At 42.1% G+C, this 16892-nt stretch overlaps 2 protein-coding genes across 5 annotated transcripts in view; one reads left to right on the forward strand and one right to left on the reverse strand.

Moving 5' to 3' along the window:
• Nucleotides 1-5342, forward strand: part of LOC145397816 (uncharacterized) — a 38984-nt gene extending 33642 nt beyond the window's left edge. For all 3 annotated transcript variants that reach the window (XM_080270840.1, XM_080270841.1, XM_080270842.1), the window contains 2 exons: nt 250-1454; nt 5215-5342. In XM_080270840.1, coding sequence (XP_080126966.1) covers nt 250-1452 — 1203 coding nt within the window. In that variant the 3' untranslated portion in view covers nt 1453-1454; nt 5215-5342. The remainder of the gene's footprint in view (nt 1-249; nt 1455-5214) is intronic.
• A 29-nt stretch (nt 5343-5371) lies between these two features.
• Nucleotides 5372-16892, reverse strand: part of Coq5 (ubiquinone biosynthesis protein COQ3, mitochondrial) — a 37529-nt gene continuing 26008 nt past the window's right edge. For both annotated transcript variants that reach the window (XM_080270846.1, XM_080270845.1), the window contains 3 exons: nt 15225-15313; nt 6177-6288; nt 5372-5798 (listed from right to left, as the gene is read on the reverse strand). In XM_080270846.1, coding sequence (XP_080126972.1) covers nt 5697-5798; nt 6177-6288; nt 15225-15313 — 303 coding nt within the window. In that variant the 3' untranslated portion in view covers nt 5372-5696. The remainder of the gene's footprint in view (nt 5799-6176; nt 6289-15224; nt 15314-16892) is intronic.

Consider the following 16892-nt stretch of genomic DNA (forward strand, 5'->3'; position numbering starts at 1 on the left):
GCAGGACTCAATAAAACTCATTTCCGAGCCTCGGTGAGCATTTTAATGGTGAAATTCGTTGTTTCCACATCAAAATCTATCATTTTAGAAAAAAAAAAAAAAAAGGTCAAAAAATGGCCGGCACTGGGGTGACCCATAGGGCTAAAAATAGCTGGCACGCGGCGGTTTAATATGAATAGAACACAGTAATGATGAACTAACTTTTGCAATACATCTTTTACTATTTTTTTTCTTCTTTTTGATATTCAGAGAGATGTCTTCTTCACCAAGAGTACCACAGAGACACATCCAGACCAACAACAGACATTGAAACCTCCTAATTTATTTGGGAAGCCTGCTCTGTTGAATACACCAAACATCTTTGGGGGATCAACCACTCAGCCAAACAGTGGTGCAGGTCTCTTGGGAGCCAAGCCTCAGTCCTCTGTGTTCGGAGGCCCATCCTCGGTATTTGGAGCAAGTCAACCAACATCTTCAATATTTGGTGGAAATGCAAACAAGCCAGTGTTTGGAGGTCAAGCAGTGCTTGGAGGACAAAACATAGGGCCATTTCCAAATCAGTCTACTAATGTCTTTGGAGGGAGCAGTAGTGTATTTAAGGGTGGGACCCAGGGTGTTCAAACAAGTACCCTGTTTGGAGGAAATCAGAGTCAGACAACCACTGGACCTGTATTTGGTAGCTCTGCTAGTACTGCCTCAGTGCAGGGTCAGACATCAGGCAACATATTTGGAGACCAGAATAAGGGAACAGGTGGCAGCAGTATATTTGGCAATAATAGTCAGAATCAGACATCAGTTTTTGGTGGATCTGGAATGCCCGTAGCAGGTAGCACCATGGGAGCTCAAGGAAACATATTTGTTACTCAGCAGCAGCCACAGCAACAAACTGGCCTGTTTGGCAACCAGCCAGCACAGCAGCAGCAGCAGCAGTCTGGGTCTGTGTTTGGCTCATCAAATGTCTTTGGCAACACACAGAATCCTGCACCACCTCAGGCAACACCACAACCTTCAGTTTTTGGTGGTGCAGGCACCACTGGTACATCCTCTGCCTCTGTCTTTGGTGGCACTCCTGCCAAAGGTGGAAATATATTTGGTGGAAGTGGAGGATTTGGTACCAACACTCAAACAGGTGGTGGATTATTTGGCAACACTCCACCTAATAATGTATTTGCAAATGCAGCTGTCAGTGCATCAAGCAATGCAGGTACTCCTGGACTGTTTGGAAAGCCAGCTGAGTCCACTCAACCCTCTATAACTCAAGGAGGAATCAGTGTCTTTGGTGAAGCTTCTCAGGGCAGTCATGCCAGTGAAGCTTCAGGAGTAGTTGCAAAAGAACACCTGGAATGGTACACACCTATGGATCAACTCAAACCAGAAGATAAGGCACAGTTTGAGGCAGAGGAATTTACTTCCATACCATTATGTCCTCCACCAATTGAACTCTGTGCATAAAAGTAAGTTTGCAATATTGAGCTATTAAAATAATACCCAGTCTCACTTCCTGCCATAGCATGCCACTGCAAGAAATAGATGTAGCCAGAAAATTTAGGTAGTGGTTGTCACTTTCAATAACTAGAGGGTCCTCCCTTCAGCTCCGGGGTAAGATGTACACAGCGTGCATAAGAAATGTATAATTGAATGGAAATAGCAGTTAAGAGGGAGGATAAATAAAGGTTTCAATTACTGTAGTGGGTATACAGATGTGAAGTGCATCACAGAGATAGGTTGCCTAGTGCAGAGTTCACAGGTAGGCTAGGTACAGAAGATATAAGTAAAGTCTTGCACTGAGACGTTAAGGGAGATGGAAGACAGCCTTAGAGATATACAGATATGAATGTAGAGGGTGGAAGAATGACAGGTCATCCACACACAGTTAAGACATGGGATGATTGCTTAGCGACAAGTTGCGGCTAAAGGTTTGGCAAAGGCGGTACAGTGGGGTCTCCCAGTATGCAAGAATATGACCAATAAAATGCGCCACACATTGTAAGTTTCGCATATGGAAACCATTGAATCAGTGGAAATAAATGTATATGGTTGATGCCTCACACTATCTTTGTCATTTAATGTACACTTGATCAAAAGTACACGATCAAAAAAGTATCGGTGCACGGGGTGCGATGCCTACCGAAAAGGTTCGAACAACTGCTGACATTACCAACGTCTCATTGTGTATCATCAGTGTCTGTCTATATAAACATTACATTTGCTATATGTTTGCAAGAGGATATTGCTAGTTGGTGATATATAACACCTCCCGACATCAGGGCTACCAACGTGTGGTAAGTCGGATACCGGTACTAATATTTCAGTGACCTTCGTTCTGTGGTCCCAAATGTTTCACGCATATTGTGCACCAATACTTTTGTGACTGAGTGTACACCCTCCCAATAAAGTATCGGCCCTCTTACAGCAAGTATCATTCTGAAACATGGATGAAGCATTGTGATATATGGGGCATCCTGTAATTATAAGTGCAAATATTATCTTTGGCCGAGGATGAGATGGAGGGATGGGGTGGAGAGGTATATGAGAGAGGGGGGTGTGAGTTGGGAGCAGGACAGTGAAATGGCGGGGGCAGGGCGACTTGGAGGCTATTTGTTTGTGGCCACCCCAAACGGGATTGAGGCGTCTGGCAATAGATAGATAGATAGTAATTATCAGAATTACAAATTGCAAAAAAATTCACTTACTGGCTGGTATATGTTTTGAGGCACCACATTTATAGACTCATGGGTGTCTGCATAAGTTGCTCATTTTCACAACCATCGTACCCAAAGGTGCTGATACTTTTTTTTGGGAGGGTATACTTCCCCATTATTGACTATCATTTAAGAAAGACTTTTGCTTAGAAAGATAATAGAAATGTGAATGTAGTGTGCTAGGTAGCACTTCATTTGTATAATTGCAGGATTAGCAACCTTACTGTGTCCATCCACTTGCTGACCTCTATAAGTCTTGACAGTTCATAAAATCTGCCGCTTGCTCTCAAGAGTGTTCTTCATCACCAAGTCACCTAAGCCAAGTTCACATTCAGTGTTTGAGTTCCTTTTACCTTGCTTATTCAGCTCTGTAACCTTCATTTTCAGCTCCAGTCATGCTTTTATTCATGGAGTGAAGTGGTGGGGCCATGATGTAACAGGTGAGCAAGAGTAGGTCATGTACAAAGCTAAAAACACCACAGTCTTGAGACATGACTTAAGAGATGTCATGAGGGAGGGAAAGGGTGGGAAACTGATCAGCCATCTGGTGGTGGCTTCAGATACTACCATTTCGAGTGGGAACACTGTTATTCCCTTGCTTTCAGAGGACGGATTCGCATTTTAGAATCACATCTCACATATTTAAACATTTACTTTTTCTTGGGTCGAGTTCCCATGTTAGGTGCTTCACACATTGAGATCCCGCTTATTGGCACACCCCACTGTAGCTCATTCAGCTTTAGAGCTACCATAAGGGGGCCCTTGGCCGACACGTGCAAATGTAGCAAATGTCATACTGATACAGTATAGTGATGATGGTGATGGCATGTTCTCTTCTATGTGATCAGTAAATGCTGTATATAATGTGTAGGACAGTTATGGTAGTATATTCATTATTTTATGTCCCCCCTTTTTGTTTCTCACAGATTGCCCTGATTTAGCCAGGGCCGGATTAACCCTGCTGTGGCCTGGTAGGCAACACAGAAGGTTGGCCAGCAACATACAGATCTCATTTTCCGTTATTTCCAGTGAAATTTTGGCATGACTTATAATGGCCATTTTTGATGGCCTGATGAATGATGGCCCTTATTTGCATGCTCAAAGCTTATATTTATTCCATTTTGGAAGTCTGGATGGCCTGTGACAGGCCATGGCCTGGTAGACAGTTGCCCATTTTGCCTGTACATGGTAATCCGGCTCTGGATTTAGCCTGTACAGGTGAATGATGTATTCTCCTAGTCAGAATCTATTCCCCTATTTTCATGTTTTATGTTCTTAATGCATCTTGAGGTCCAATATTGTAATTGTCTAGTGATCCTTTATGAATTGTAGTTCCCATAAGCACTCAAAGGTGACTTGTGAAGGCTAACATTATCTCACTTGAATCAGTGAATGATTCACATGAAAAGGGTAAAATCATCTCTTCCCATCCATAATAATTTTGTTCAGTCATTAGCTCCCTCCCCATACACACGGTACTCATCACATGCTATCAGAACGGTAATATAGTAAGTTACATTAATTTACAGGTTCAGTATCTTTAAGAATCAAACATATTTTAACTTATACATGCAGTGTACATTTGGGATTCATTCTGAAGGGAGCAAGCCATTGTCAATCGAGACTTCAGGATGTTATCACCAGGACGGACTCGTGAGAACTCAGAAATAGGGAGGTGTGTTTGGTGACTGGTGCACTGCGGCTGGCAAGTAAGAAGTGGCACGGTATTTAAATTTTTAACCTGTGCCCACACTTTGAAATTAAAGTACAGTATTCTAAATAGTGTATAGTCAATACAGCGAAGTAAAATTTATGTAATTTGCGGCATGACTGTGTCTCTCCACCTGGTTAACAAGAGCACCACAGTAGGCTGCACATCACCCCATTATTTGGTTATACAGTTACCACCCAACATTTTACATGGTTTCCCAAGTTAGGAGACCAGTAGTCTTGTCATTCAGTGTAGAGCCGCCTGAAGAGGAAAGGAGCAATAATTAGTGGCACGAAGAGCAAATCAAAGATCTGTAACATGAAATAGTGGAGAAATCTGTGAAAAGAAATGTTAAGGTGTTTATGGCATTTATGGATCCAGATAAAGTGTAAAACAAGATAAACAGTGAATGACAGTGGAACAATTAGCATAAACATGGTGTGGACAGAAAGCTGTCAAATACCGTACCATGAGTTAATATGTTAGCAGTGATGTGTGTGGAGGGTCAAAGGGCATCTAAGTACTGTCTGTGGTTTGCCATTTTAGAATCAGTGGTTACTGCACGCAATATGGAACACCTCTGGAGCACGTCTGTCAACAATTGGGTTATTTGGATAATCTTACCTTGTGCACTGTAAATACCTAGGGAGATAATTCATTCTACTTCATACACAGTAATATACACCCAACACTAATACAGAGAGATTAAAAGAATGTTCTAGGTCTTCTAATGGATTTATGTTGATGAACAAAGGAAAAAAAAAAAACTTTAAACTGAAAAATTTACCTTATTTTCCGCAGGTGACTGTGAAGCTCTTGAGGCTGTTCCGGTACTTGTGGGCACAACATAGCCCCAGGGGTGACTTCAGCAGGGAAATAACCAAGCTGGGGATTTTACTTTCCACTGCCTTGATTCAGTACATGACAATGCTACTTTGTTAACTGGCTATGAAAAAAACTTTAAGACACTAATGAGTATTCATTTAGCTACATCCTTACTGGAAACTTTACATAAGTAGGGTTAATTTATGAGATTTAACAATATGGTACAAGAAGTAAATACTGTATTATAACCAGATATTTAAAATATTCATAAAGTTACAGATGGGTACTACAATATTTAAACAGTACCTGTACTTCAAATACTGCTTTATTTGAGAACATAAAAAGGCAAATTTGAATGATGTATCATGAAAAAGCTGGAGGAAACAATTTGTCACAATACTGCTTTTGTACATTATCACAACAACTGTGCAGGAGAAAAAATAATACATAATAACAGTTTATATTTTGAAACCACTATGGATTGCCACGACTCCAAAGGTAAGATTTTCATACTTTACACATCTGAAGCCTGCTGCCTCTATCATTTCTTTGAAGCTCTCCTGAAAAAGAAAACAACAGAGCTCAATAACATTTGCCTATAATATTTGCAAAATGTACTTATTTAGCCTACCCAAGCATCCTTACTGACTGCAACAGCATTTTCTGAGAATGTTTTCTCTGTATGGTCACAATAATTAGTTCTACAACCAAAACTTATGATTACAGTCATACTTCTCCATGACTCTTAAGTATATTTTATCAACCCTTTCTTGTCACTGATTTATATACACAGCCACATGTACATGACACAACACTGAATAGATGGTAGGCATTCTCACCTTGCACAATAACAACATACAATACCAGAACAGTATATATTATATATTATATATATATATATATATAAATAAAAGGACCACAGGTTTCATGCATCTTACTTGATCTGGGAATCTGCGAATACTCTCCACTAAATACTGGTAGCTTTTCCAGTCACCTGCAATTACTTGGCCCAAAGGTGGGATGACATTGAAAGAATACTGGTCATAAACCCTGGAAATTCAAACAGACATTAATATGACAAGGCTATTAAATCAGGCACTCAAAATGACACCTATGGTAAAACCTCTCCATACTAAAATTACTTTCAGGAACATTCAGCTAAATCTGGAAGCCTGCAAAAACAGCTGCATCTACAATTTACCATTGCATAAATATGAGTCCAAACCTACAGAATTTTACTCTTTTCCCCCTTACACTGAAGCTCTTATTAATTTCAACATGCTAAAATTATTCAGCAAAATAAAACCCAGCAGTAACAAAAAGGGTTAATAAGACAAATTCTAACTGTTTAAATGCCTTGGATTTACCATTAAAATGATCTGACACCTGCCTAAAAACGTGATGTGTGGTCGTTGCCTAATACTGTATAGGGTTAACTGCAACTGTCTAATAAGTGTTTGGAAAACATTTTACTAGTGGATACAAGATCTCTCTAACCCTTCTGTAATGGGAAGACTAAATAATTTTAGGTTTATTCTTGTTATCTTTACATGATATCAACCAACTTGGAAGAACTCATTTAAAGGGAAGAATTTAATACAGTTTCTAAATTGCCCAATAAAACAAGTCACTCCTATGTTTAATCTAAAACTGTTAGTGGAAGTCAGAACAAACTGAGCTAAGACCACCATACAGGAGGGTTAATCATTCTGCCACCAGACAGCATTCAGTAAAATTTTATCACCAGGGTGCAGCAACTGCAACTGTCTTTTTAAAATCCCTCAATCTTAGGAAATTAATATTAATACAATATGCAACACAAGGAACTCCTCATTGATTTTAGATTACAAAAAGTGAATGGGACAAAGAAACTACTTATTTTTGGGTACTTAAGGAAACTGCCTGGATGCACTCAACAGCTTGTTTCCTGATGATCTTGCTAAATGGACACATGAGTGCATCATACCAACCATAAGTAACTCAATCAATGCTATGGGAAACCTGATGATATGATATAACCTAACCTATTCAACCCAAACCGACCCTAACCTAACCGGAGTGCTTTGTCCCCAGACATCCATGATTTTAACCACCTAGTACTGTCACTAAACCCTTATACCTATCTATCTCAATTCCAATCTAATCTATCTTATCCAGACCTAATTAACCTAATATATTGGTAAGTCACTAGAATACTGCACCAAAAGTAAAAACATTTCTTCACAGAGTTTGGCAGCAAGCTTAGCTCTAGATGGTACTCATAACTCCCTTGGAGAAGAAGTAGGTAACATCAGATATAGATAATAAGCATACATACATACATCAACTAATCCTGTTACTCCATGAGGTGCATAGAAGGCCGGGGCTTGGCAAGTTGGTCCTGACATTTAAGATGAGAGTGACCAGCCTCACTCATCCCTGAGAGGCATTACATGAGCAATAAATTCCAACCACCCCTTGGTTATAAACCTGCACAGGCTCAATCTGATTGGAGTGCCTTCATTTACATATTTCAGGGGTAAATAGTAAAAAAATGCCCTGTATCTGTGGTACTCTATGACACACTAAAAAAACAGTAAAAAAAAAAAAAATTGCTTGAAAATTTGGAAGACGTGAATCCCTAAGGTAAAATATTATTCAGTATTCTTATTACATTTTTGCTCTTACCCAACGATTGTACTTGGCTTACGAATAAACCTAAGTAGGGAATGATTTAATGAAGGTTTTAAAATTCTATCCTAAGCTAAATAAAATCATCAGGAGATAGCATTAAGAAGAAAAAAATAACTTCGAAGGTCGATGGTGCTAATATCTATGAACTGAACATTTACTTTAGTGAGTGAAACATTACCGAGAGATTTGAATGGTAACTATCTATCTACTGCTAAATGCCTCAATCCCATAAGGGGTGGCACCACAGACAAGCTGCCTCCATGTCACCCTGTCCCCTGCCATTTAACTGCCCTTCCCCCAGCTCACACCCCCCTCCCTCATATACCTCTGCACTCCATTCCTCCATCTCATCCTCAGACTCTCCCTTCCTCTCCCTCCCTCCACCTCACTCACATACGCTCTCTCATCAGCCTCTCACTGTTTATCCTCTCCACATGGCCAAACCACCTCAGTTTATTTCTCCTAATGCTTTCTATCACATCCACATCCACATCACAATGCTCGCTGTCGTCCTCATTTGTCAGTCTGTTTCCCCAGGTAACTCAGCATGCTCCTCCCAAATACAGTAACTCATTTCCATTGCTCTCACTCTTGACTTGTGTCCTTCCAACAAGGGCCAAGCTTCATTTCCATACATCAGCATTGGTATCACAATACTATCATGCAACAACTTTTTTACTTCCATGCTCACGTCCCTATTTCTCATCACTGCTTTCAAAGAACCTGCACCTTCCTTACTGTACCCTTTCAAGCACTTCATCCTCCAAACTTCCATCCTTGCTCATCACACTCCTCAAGTACTTAAATGTACTCACATTTTCCATTTCCTCATCAACCAACCTCAAAGTACATTTGGTAACTTAATTTCTCTCAAAGATCATAACTTTACTCTTCCCTACATTCACCTTTAGATTCCATTTCTTACACACACTCTCAAACTTCACCAAGCCTTGCACTTCCCCTTCGTCTTATCAATTCAGCATCATCTGCAAACAACAGTACAGGAAGTTTCCAAACCCTGCCCTCTCTCATTAAGGCCGCCCTAGCATCCACTGCCCTATCTCGAACCTCTTATAACCCCATCCATATACAGACTGAACAGCCGTGGTGACATGACACATCCTTGTTTCAATCCAGCATTCAAACAGAAAAATTCACTCAGTTTATTATCCACACTCACTGCAGCCTTTGCATCCTCATACATACTCTTCACAGCATTCAGCAACCTCCCATGCTACTTCATATATTCTTAACCCCTAACAGGCGGGCGGCGTTACATAACGTCCGTCCGTGAGGAGACGGGTGACGTTACGTAACGTCCAGCCATTTTCGGTCCTATTTTATTGGGGAAATTGGGTGATGAGGCATCCTTGTCACCTGTTGTCCTGTCCTCTACTCTCCCGAGCCTTGAAACAAGTAAAATAGAATATATATATATATATATATATATAAGTTGCAGTGTTATATTTCGTTTTCATTTTCGTTTTCGTTTTTAAAGGCTCCAACATGCTTGCATGTGTCGGCCTTGGTCACCTAATGGCGGCTCTCCACGCTGCACGATCCATTGCAGCCTCCCTGTTCAGTCCCTTAACCCTAAGGTCACACTTAATGACCTCGTCCCATGTCTTTCTCGGTCTACCCCTCATAACCCCACCCCCAATATTAACACTTCTCACCTTCCTCACCCAATTATCATCCCCATCCTCTCCACATGTCCAAACCACCTCAATCTACCTCTCCTCATCACAACACCAATACACTCCAGTCCCATCCTACCTCTCAACTCTTCCATTGTAAACCCAGCCCCTCCAGGCCTTGGACGCAGGGACGCACTGCACATCGTTTTCGTTTTTCATTTTTAAAGGCTCCTACATGCTTGCATGTGTCGGCCTTGGTCACCTAATGGCGGCTCTCCACGCTGCACGATCTATTGCAGCCTCCCTGTTCAGTCCCTTAACCCTAAGGTCACACTTAATGACCTCGTCCCATGTCTTTCTCGGTCTACCCCTCATAACCCCACCCCCAATATTAACACTTCTCACCTTCCTCACCCAATTATCATCCCCCATCCTCTCCACATGTCCAAACCACCTCAATCTACCTCTCCTCATCACAACACCAATACACTCCAGTCCCATCCTACCTCTCAATTCTTCCATTGTAAACCCAGCCCCTCCAGGCCTTGGACGCAGGGACACACTGCACATCCACCTAATCACTGTCATTTCTGTACGTCTGAGCTGGCGAATGTCTTCCTCCTTCACTGCCCAGGTCTCACTGCCATACAGCATTACACTCCTAACACATGCTGCATACAAAGACCCCTTAGCACGTAGGGAGAGCCCTCTCAATGTCAGGAGAGGCAAGAGCTCCCTGAACTTCTTCCAACCACTCCTCACCCTAGCCACAGAGCTAGCTCCAGCCCCACCTCCAGCACACAACATGTCTCCCAAATAACAAAACTCTTCCACACACTCAAGAGATTCACCAGCAAGTTCAATCCTTTCACGTCTGACGATCTCCACCTGCTCACCCCAGCACGCCGTACACATAAAATCAGCATTATCTCGCAGTCTACCTCTGATACCACTACATCTCTTATGCACCCATTTATCACACACACACCGCACAAGATGGAATTACTTCCCACGCCCTTGTGGCAACCTGCACATGGCCACTCTCCCTCGTCTTTGACAGTACCGCCACCAACCCTAGATATCATCACTTTTGTTTTATCTGCATTTACCCTTAAATCCTTTTGCCCCATACCATCTCTCCACTTCCTAAACCTTTCCTCCGCCTCCCTTTCATTCTCTGCAATCAACACCAAATCATCAGCATACAACAACTCCCACAGGAGTCCGTTTCTAAAGTCACGTGAAAGGGCTTCAAGTACCATGATAAACAACATGGGACTCAAGACTGACCCCTGATGCACACCAACATTCACAGAAAACTCATCACTCAAATCTCCATTCACTCTCACCTGGGTGTGAGCACCCACATACATAGCCATAACCACCCTAACCAGCCACTCCTCCAAGCCAAGCTTTCTCATTGCCCACTTCACCACCTCTCTAGGGACTCTGTCAAAGGCCTTTTCTATCTATCTATCTATTGCCAGATGCCATAATCCAGTAAGGGGTGGCCATCTGACTTTTAGTTGGTTGTTTTATGGGGAGGGGCACTAACCCTCCACCAACCCACTTGTTGACACATAGGGAGCACGTATGGTTTGGTTATATGGTTACCACCCAGCGTTGTAAATGGTTTCTTGGCTTACAGGAAACCATTAGGCTTGTCACTCAATGTAAAGCCACCTGTAGAGGAAAGAAAAGCAATAAGAAGTGACAGGAAAGATGGGAGAAATAGGAAGAGAGGAGGACAAGCACAGAAAAAGAATGATAAAGGCTAAGGAAGAAGTATGCAGCACTACATCAAGCGAGTGGATGATGGTTGCCACCATCTACCACAAACATTCACAGAAAACTCATCACTCAAATCTCCATTCACTCTCACCTGGGTGTGAGCACCCACATACATGGCCATAACCACCCTAACCAGCCACTCCTCCAAGCCAAGCTTTCTCATTGCCCACTTCACCACCTCTCTAGGGACTCTGTCAAAGGCCTTTTCCAAATCAACAAAAACAAAATAAAGATCCCTCCTCCTACCAATATATTTTTCCTGAAGCTGTCGAACAATGAATATGGCATCAGTGGTCCCCCTACCTGGCATGAACCCGAACTGCATCTCATCAATATTCACTCTTTCTCTAATCATACCTTCTAAAACTCTCTCCATTACCTTCATTATCTGATCTAAAAGCTTTATACCTCTATAATTTCCTCTTTCCAGGGCATCACCCTTCCCTTTATACACATTTACAATTACACTCTTCAGCCAATCATCTGGGACAACACACTCATAAATAATCCTATTTATCAGGTCAGTGACTAAACTCAACGCTATATCGCCTGAGGCCTTCAACATTTCGGCAGTCAACCCAGACACACCTGCTGCCTTCCCCACCCTCATCCTGCCTATTGCCTCACTCACAGTAGCAGTATCAATCAAAGGCCAAGGGCCAGACACTGGATCTGCTGGCTCCAAACCTTTCCTGTCCCAGTCAAACTCCTCATTCAACAACCGGTTATAATGCTCTCTCCATGCATCTTTAATATCCTCACTGTTCACCACTACCCTTCCTTCATTATTCTTCACACACTGCTCACCTATGATATCCCGATTATCCCTCTTCACCTGACCTGCCACCCTAAATATATTTTTCCTTTCCCATGATTTAGGTTATCAAGTAATTGTCTCTGTGACTCAGACTTTGCCCTGTATACCTCTCTCCTAGCCCTACGCTTGGCAGCCAAATATTCCTCTTTGCTACCACCCTTCTTCCATTCCCGGAAAAGCCTTCTTTTCTCCTTAATTGCAGCTTCTACACCCTCATCCCACCACCAAGTTACTTTATGTCTTGGTGGTCCTCTTGTCCAGCCGCATGTTACATCAGTAACTCTCAAGAAATTGTTCTTGAGGGCTCTGTACTGTTCATTAACGCCTCTGTCTACAGCTCCCTGTTCAGCCACCACTCTCCTCAACTCGCTATAGAAGGCATCCCTTATTTGTTAAAGTAAAATAGTATATACGTATGTAAGTTATATTGTTATAAGTGTTCAAGTAAAATAGAAAACACATACATAAGATTTTGAAAACAATGAATAGTATAAAGAAAGCATAAATGATAAATATAGTGTTCAGTGATGAAGAAAAAGCAAATGAGTAAATAGTTTGCTAGCCTCGCCCCAGGCACACCTGGTGATAAGCTGCCTGCCGCTCTCCTCCCTTACTCCTCCCCTCCTCCTCCCACAGCCAGCAGAGACATATTACCACGCATGTAACTCCTCTTGCCTTCGTTTTTCATCCATTTTCAATGTTTAGGCTTATTCCTTGATACTTTATTTTTCCGAAAATATGCCGCCTCATACGGTGACATAATTGATAAGTTGCCCGCCCATAAGGGGTTAATACTTTCCACATTCCTTGTCTGTCCACCCTGTCATATGCTTTCTCCAAATCAACAAAGGCCACATACAACTTCTTTCCCTTCTCTAAAAACTTTTCCACTAAAGACCTAAGGATGAATATCTGATCTACACAACCTCTTCCCTTCCTAAAACTTTCCTGTTCTTCAGTTCCTCTGTTATGTCCCTTTCCTTTCTCTAAAAACTTCTCCACTGAAGACCTAAGGATGAAAATCTGATATACATAACCTCTTCCCCTCCTAACACCTCCCTGTTCTTCAATTCCTCTGTTATTTCCCTAACTCTTTCAGTAAGTATCCTACTATATATTTTTCCTATTACACTAAAAAGACAAATGCCCCTATGATTACCACACACTTCCTTTTCCCCTTTTCCTTTGTACAAAGGAATAATTATACCTGACTTCCAATTCTATGGGACTCTATCTTCCTCCAGGCCAATCTGCACATCTTCCACATCCATTCTACTATTATCTCTTCCCCATGCTTCAGCATTTCACCACACACACCATCAATTCCTGGGGTTTTCCCTATTGTGGCTTTCTTCACTGCTTCACAACTTTCTTCCTACTATCTCTTCCTCCCTTGTCACCTCCCTCCTCCCAGCCATTCCCCAGCCACATATACTCACATTACTTTCATTCTCTATGTTTAAAAGTTCTTTAAAGTGCTCTCTCCATCTGCTCACTTTTTCTCCTTCTGCATTAGCAATCTTCCCCTACTAACTTCATCACCTCATCTAATTCTCTTTACCTCCTTCCAGAGCATTTTCTTATATTCCCTCCACTTTACACTCAAATTCCTTCCAAATTCCTCATTCCCCATTTTCTTTCTCTTACTAATCTTTTCACCTCTCTCTTCCTTTCTACATATAAGTCTCTCTTCTGTCTCTCAACTTCTCCCACGCCTCTACTTTCCATCCACTCCCTATATGCTTTCTTCTTTTGCGCCACAGCTTGTTTCACCTCTATTCCACCATGCTGTTCCTTGCACCCCCTTTCGTCTTTTCATCCCACGCACCACCTCACGTGCTGCACAGAGTTCTTCAGTGAATATCTTGCACATAGCTTCCACCTCCTCCATCTGCTCCAAATCATATATATCCAATTGCTCCTCCACTTCTCTCACATACTCTGCCTTTATTCCATCCTCTTGCAACCTTTCTACCTTCCTTGTGTGGACTACTTCCTCCTGTCCTTCCCTCCTTCTATTCCTCCATTGCACTTGAACCTTAACTTTCACCACCACCAAGCAGTAGTCAGAAAGTCCACTCCCCCAACCTCTGTATACTCTTGCATCCATTACATACCTTCTCATAATGTCATCCACACACATAATCAGTTACTGCCTTCCATTCATTAAGTTAACCACCCAGCCTTCTCATCACTCATCACGTATACCTGTGGATCATTTTGTGCCTGTAGAGGGTATTGGCTATCACCAACCCATTCCCCACACAAATGTTCACTAGAGCACTGCCATTCTCATCCATCTCTGCAGGCACACCCCACTCACCAACTACTTCATCCACCTTCACATAGCTTACTTTTCCATTGATATCTCCAATAAAAAACACTCTCTCATTCCTCTCAAACTTTTCAATGCACACTTTCCAATTTGCCCAGAACTCTTCTCTCACTCTGCTTGCACGATAATGTGTTGGTACACACACACACACACACACACACACACACAGTATTCTTGCACTCACACATTAATTTTCCACGCACTTTACTCAATAAAGGACTCTAGTACTCTCTCTCTCTTCACACTCACACAGTCCATCATTAATTTTCACTGACTTGCAATCATTCCCACATTCATTCTCTTACTCTCATTCTCTCCCCACCTGTCTCACCCACTCACACACATTAGAAGCGGTAGTGAAGCATGAGTAAGATGAGTCAGTAGGTAAGTCAGTTAATCTGTGGGCTGGGTACCTGAGGATCAAATGCACCATGAGTTAATACATGTACTGTATAATCTCTCATGCCTCTCTGTCATTCATCATTCATAAACAATTCAACTCTTGCATTCCTCCCACAAGATGCTCATATATGACTTCACAGCGGGTCAGTGCATGCAAGCATGTTGGAGTCTATATAAATTATACAACTACCTCCTATTCATACATTTCACTCCCTATCAGTTGTGTTATACAACACCATCACCTCATACCTTCTTTCCATAAATATTTTAATGACATCATTTCCAACTTCTTCCATGCAAAATGTATAAAATATTGTGCAGCAACTCTTACCATCTCAATGATGAGTTCTTCACCTGACTGAACTCCAAGCACATGAACCTCCCTCCTGGCTTCAGCACCCTGTATGCTTCGCTCAGGGCCTGGAGACACAAGGAATATAGATATGTGTATGTATGTGTATATATATATATATATATATATATATATATATATATATACTGTATATATAGTAATCCCTCCAATATACGATGTAACTGAGCCAAAGGCATGTCCGGAAAGTGAATTTTGTCCGGATACTGGGAAAATGCCTCCTGGACAGGTACTTAGGGACCCTAACTCAGAAAACCACTAAAGTAACTCCCTACCGGACATGCACAGCACCTATTTAAGACTCTATTCACACAAATAAGGGACCGAAAGCACAAAATAAACAAAAAGGAACCAGAGAATGAGGAACTGGAAACAAGTATGGAAAATATATAGCACTGTCCAGGGTACTTACAACACATCCGTGGCCATCACGAAGATCAACCCGCCTCCTCTAAGGCTCTGGCAGTGGTGAATGTGCACTTGAAGCACATACAGTAATCCAATGTTGTGCTGCACTTAATCCTTTGCACTGTGAATTATAACTGTTTAACACTGCACATTCTGTTCTTGATTGTGCCATGCCAGTTGCAACTGCCAGTTTGCACTCTGCAATTAATCCTTTGCTCTCTTAATTCTAATAATCTAACATTGCACAACACTGTAAATTCCCATGTGGTCTAGTGGAGAGGTATTGCAGTTTATTCACAAAAATGACCAAGTGTGGCATCCACTGTGATGAGCGTCTACTCAGGATGGGGAGGGGAGGAAGCAAGGGGCCGTGCGTAAACACAGCTGTTTGACGCCACGCATCAGACTGACGAAGAGAGTGTATGTGAGCAAGGTGGAGGGGGGGAGAGGGAGGGGGAGGCCAAGGATGAGATGGAGGGATGAGGTGAAGAGGTATATGAGAGATGGGGGTGTGAGTTGGGAGCAGGGCAGTGAAATGGCCTGGGACAGGGTGACTTGGAGGAGATTCATTTGTGGCCACCCCAAATGGGATTAAGGCATCTGGCAATAGATAGATAGATAGATGTTTTTATTTTTTCAGGGATGTGCATAGCTTATGTGGAAATAATATATCATTTTGTGATGATGACGTGAGTATCCGCGAAATTTGCCTTCCGCAGGGATCTCTAGAACCCAACTCCCACGGATAACTAGGGTCTACTGTGTATATATATATACTGTATACAGTAATCCCTCTACTATCCGACGTAACAGAGCCAAAGACATGTCCGGAAAGTGGTCCCGTCTGAAAAGTGGGCCCCTGGCTCCTGGACTTGTACTTAAGGACCCTAACCCAGCCTAACTTTGAAAGCCACCTAAATAACTCCCTACCGGACATGCATAGCATCTATTTAAACCTACTGAAGACCCTATTCACACCAATAATGGACATAAAGCATGAAATAAATGAAAAGGAACCAAAGAATGAGGAATCACAAGTGACTACCTCAGCCAGGGTACTTACTGTACAGCGCGTCTGTGACCGCCTTCTCTAAGGCTTTGGCAGTGGTGAAAATGCTCTTGAAGCATGTACAGTAATCCAGTGATGTGCTGCACTTAATTCTTTGCACTGTGAGTTATAATTGTTTAACACTGAACATTGTTCTTAACTGCACCACGCCA

The sequence above is a fragment of the Coenobita brevimanus genome, chromosome 43, assembly GCF_032717465.1.
Source record: "Coenobita brevimanus isolate Jiangsu-jjx chromosome 43, ASM3271746v2, whole genome shotgun sequence".
Lineage (NCBI taxonomy): Eukaryota > Metazoa > Arthropoda > Malacostraca > Decapoda > Coenobitidae > Coenobita > Coenobita brevimanus.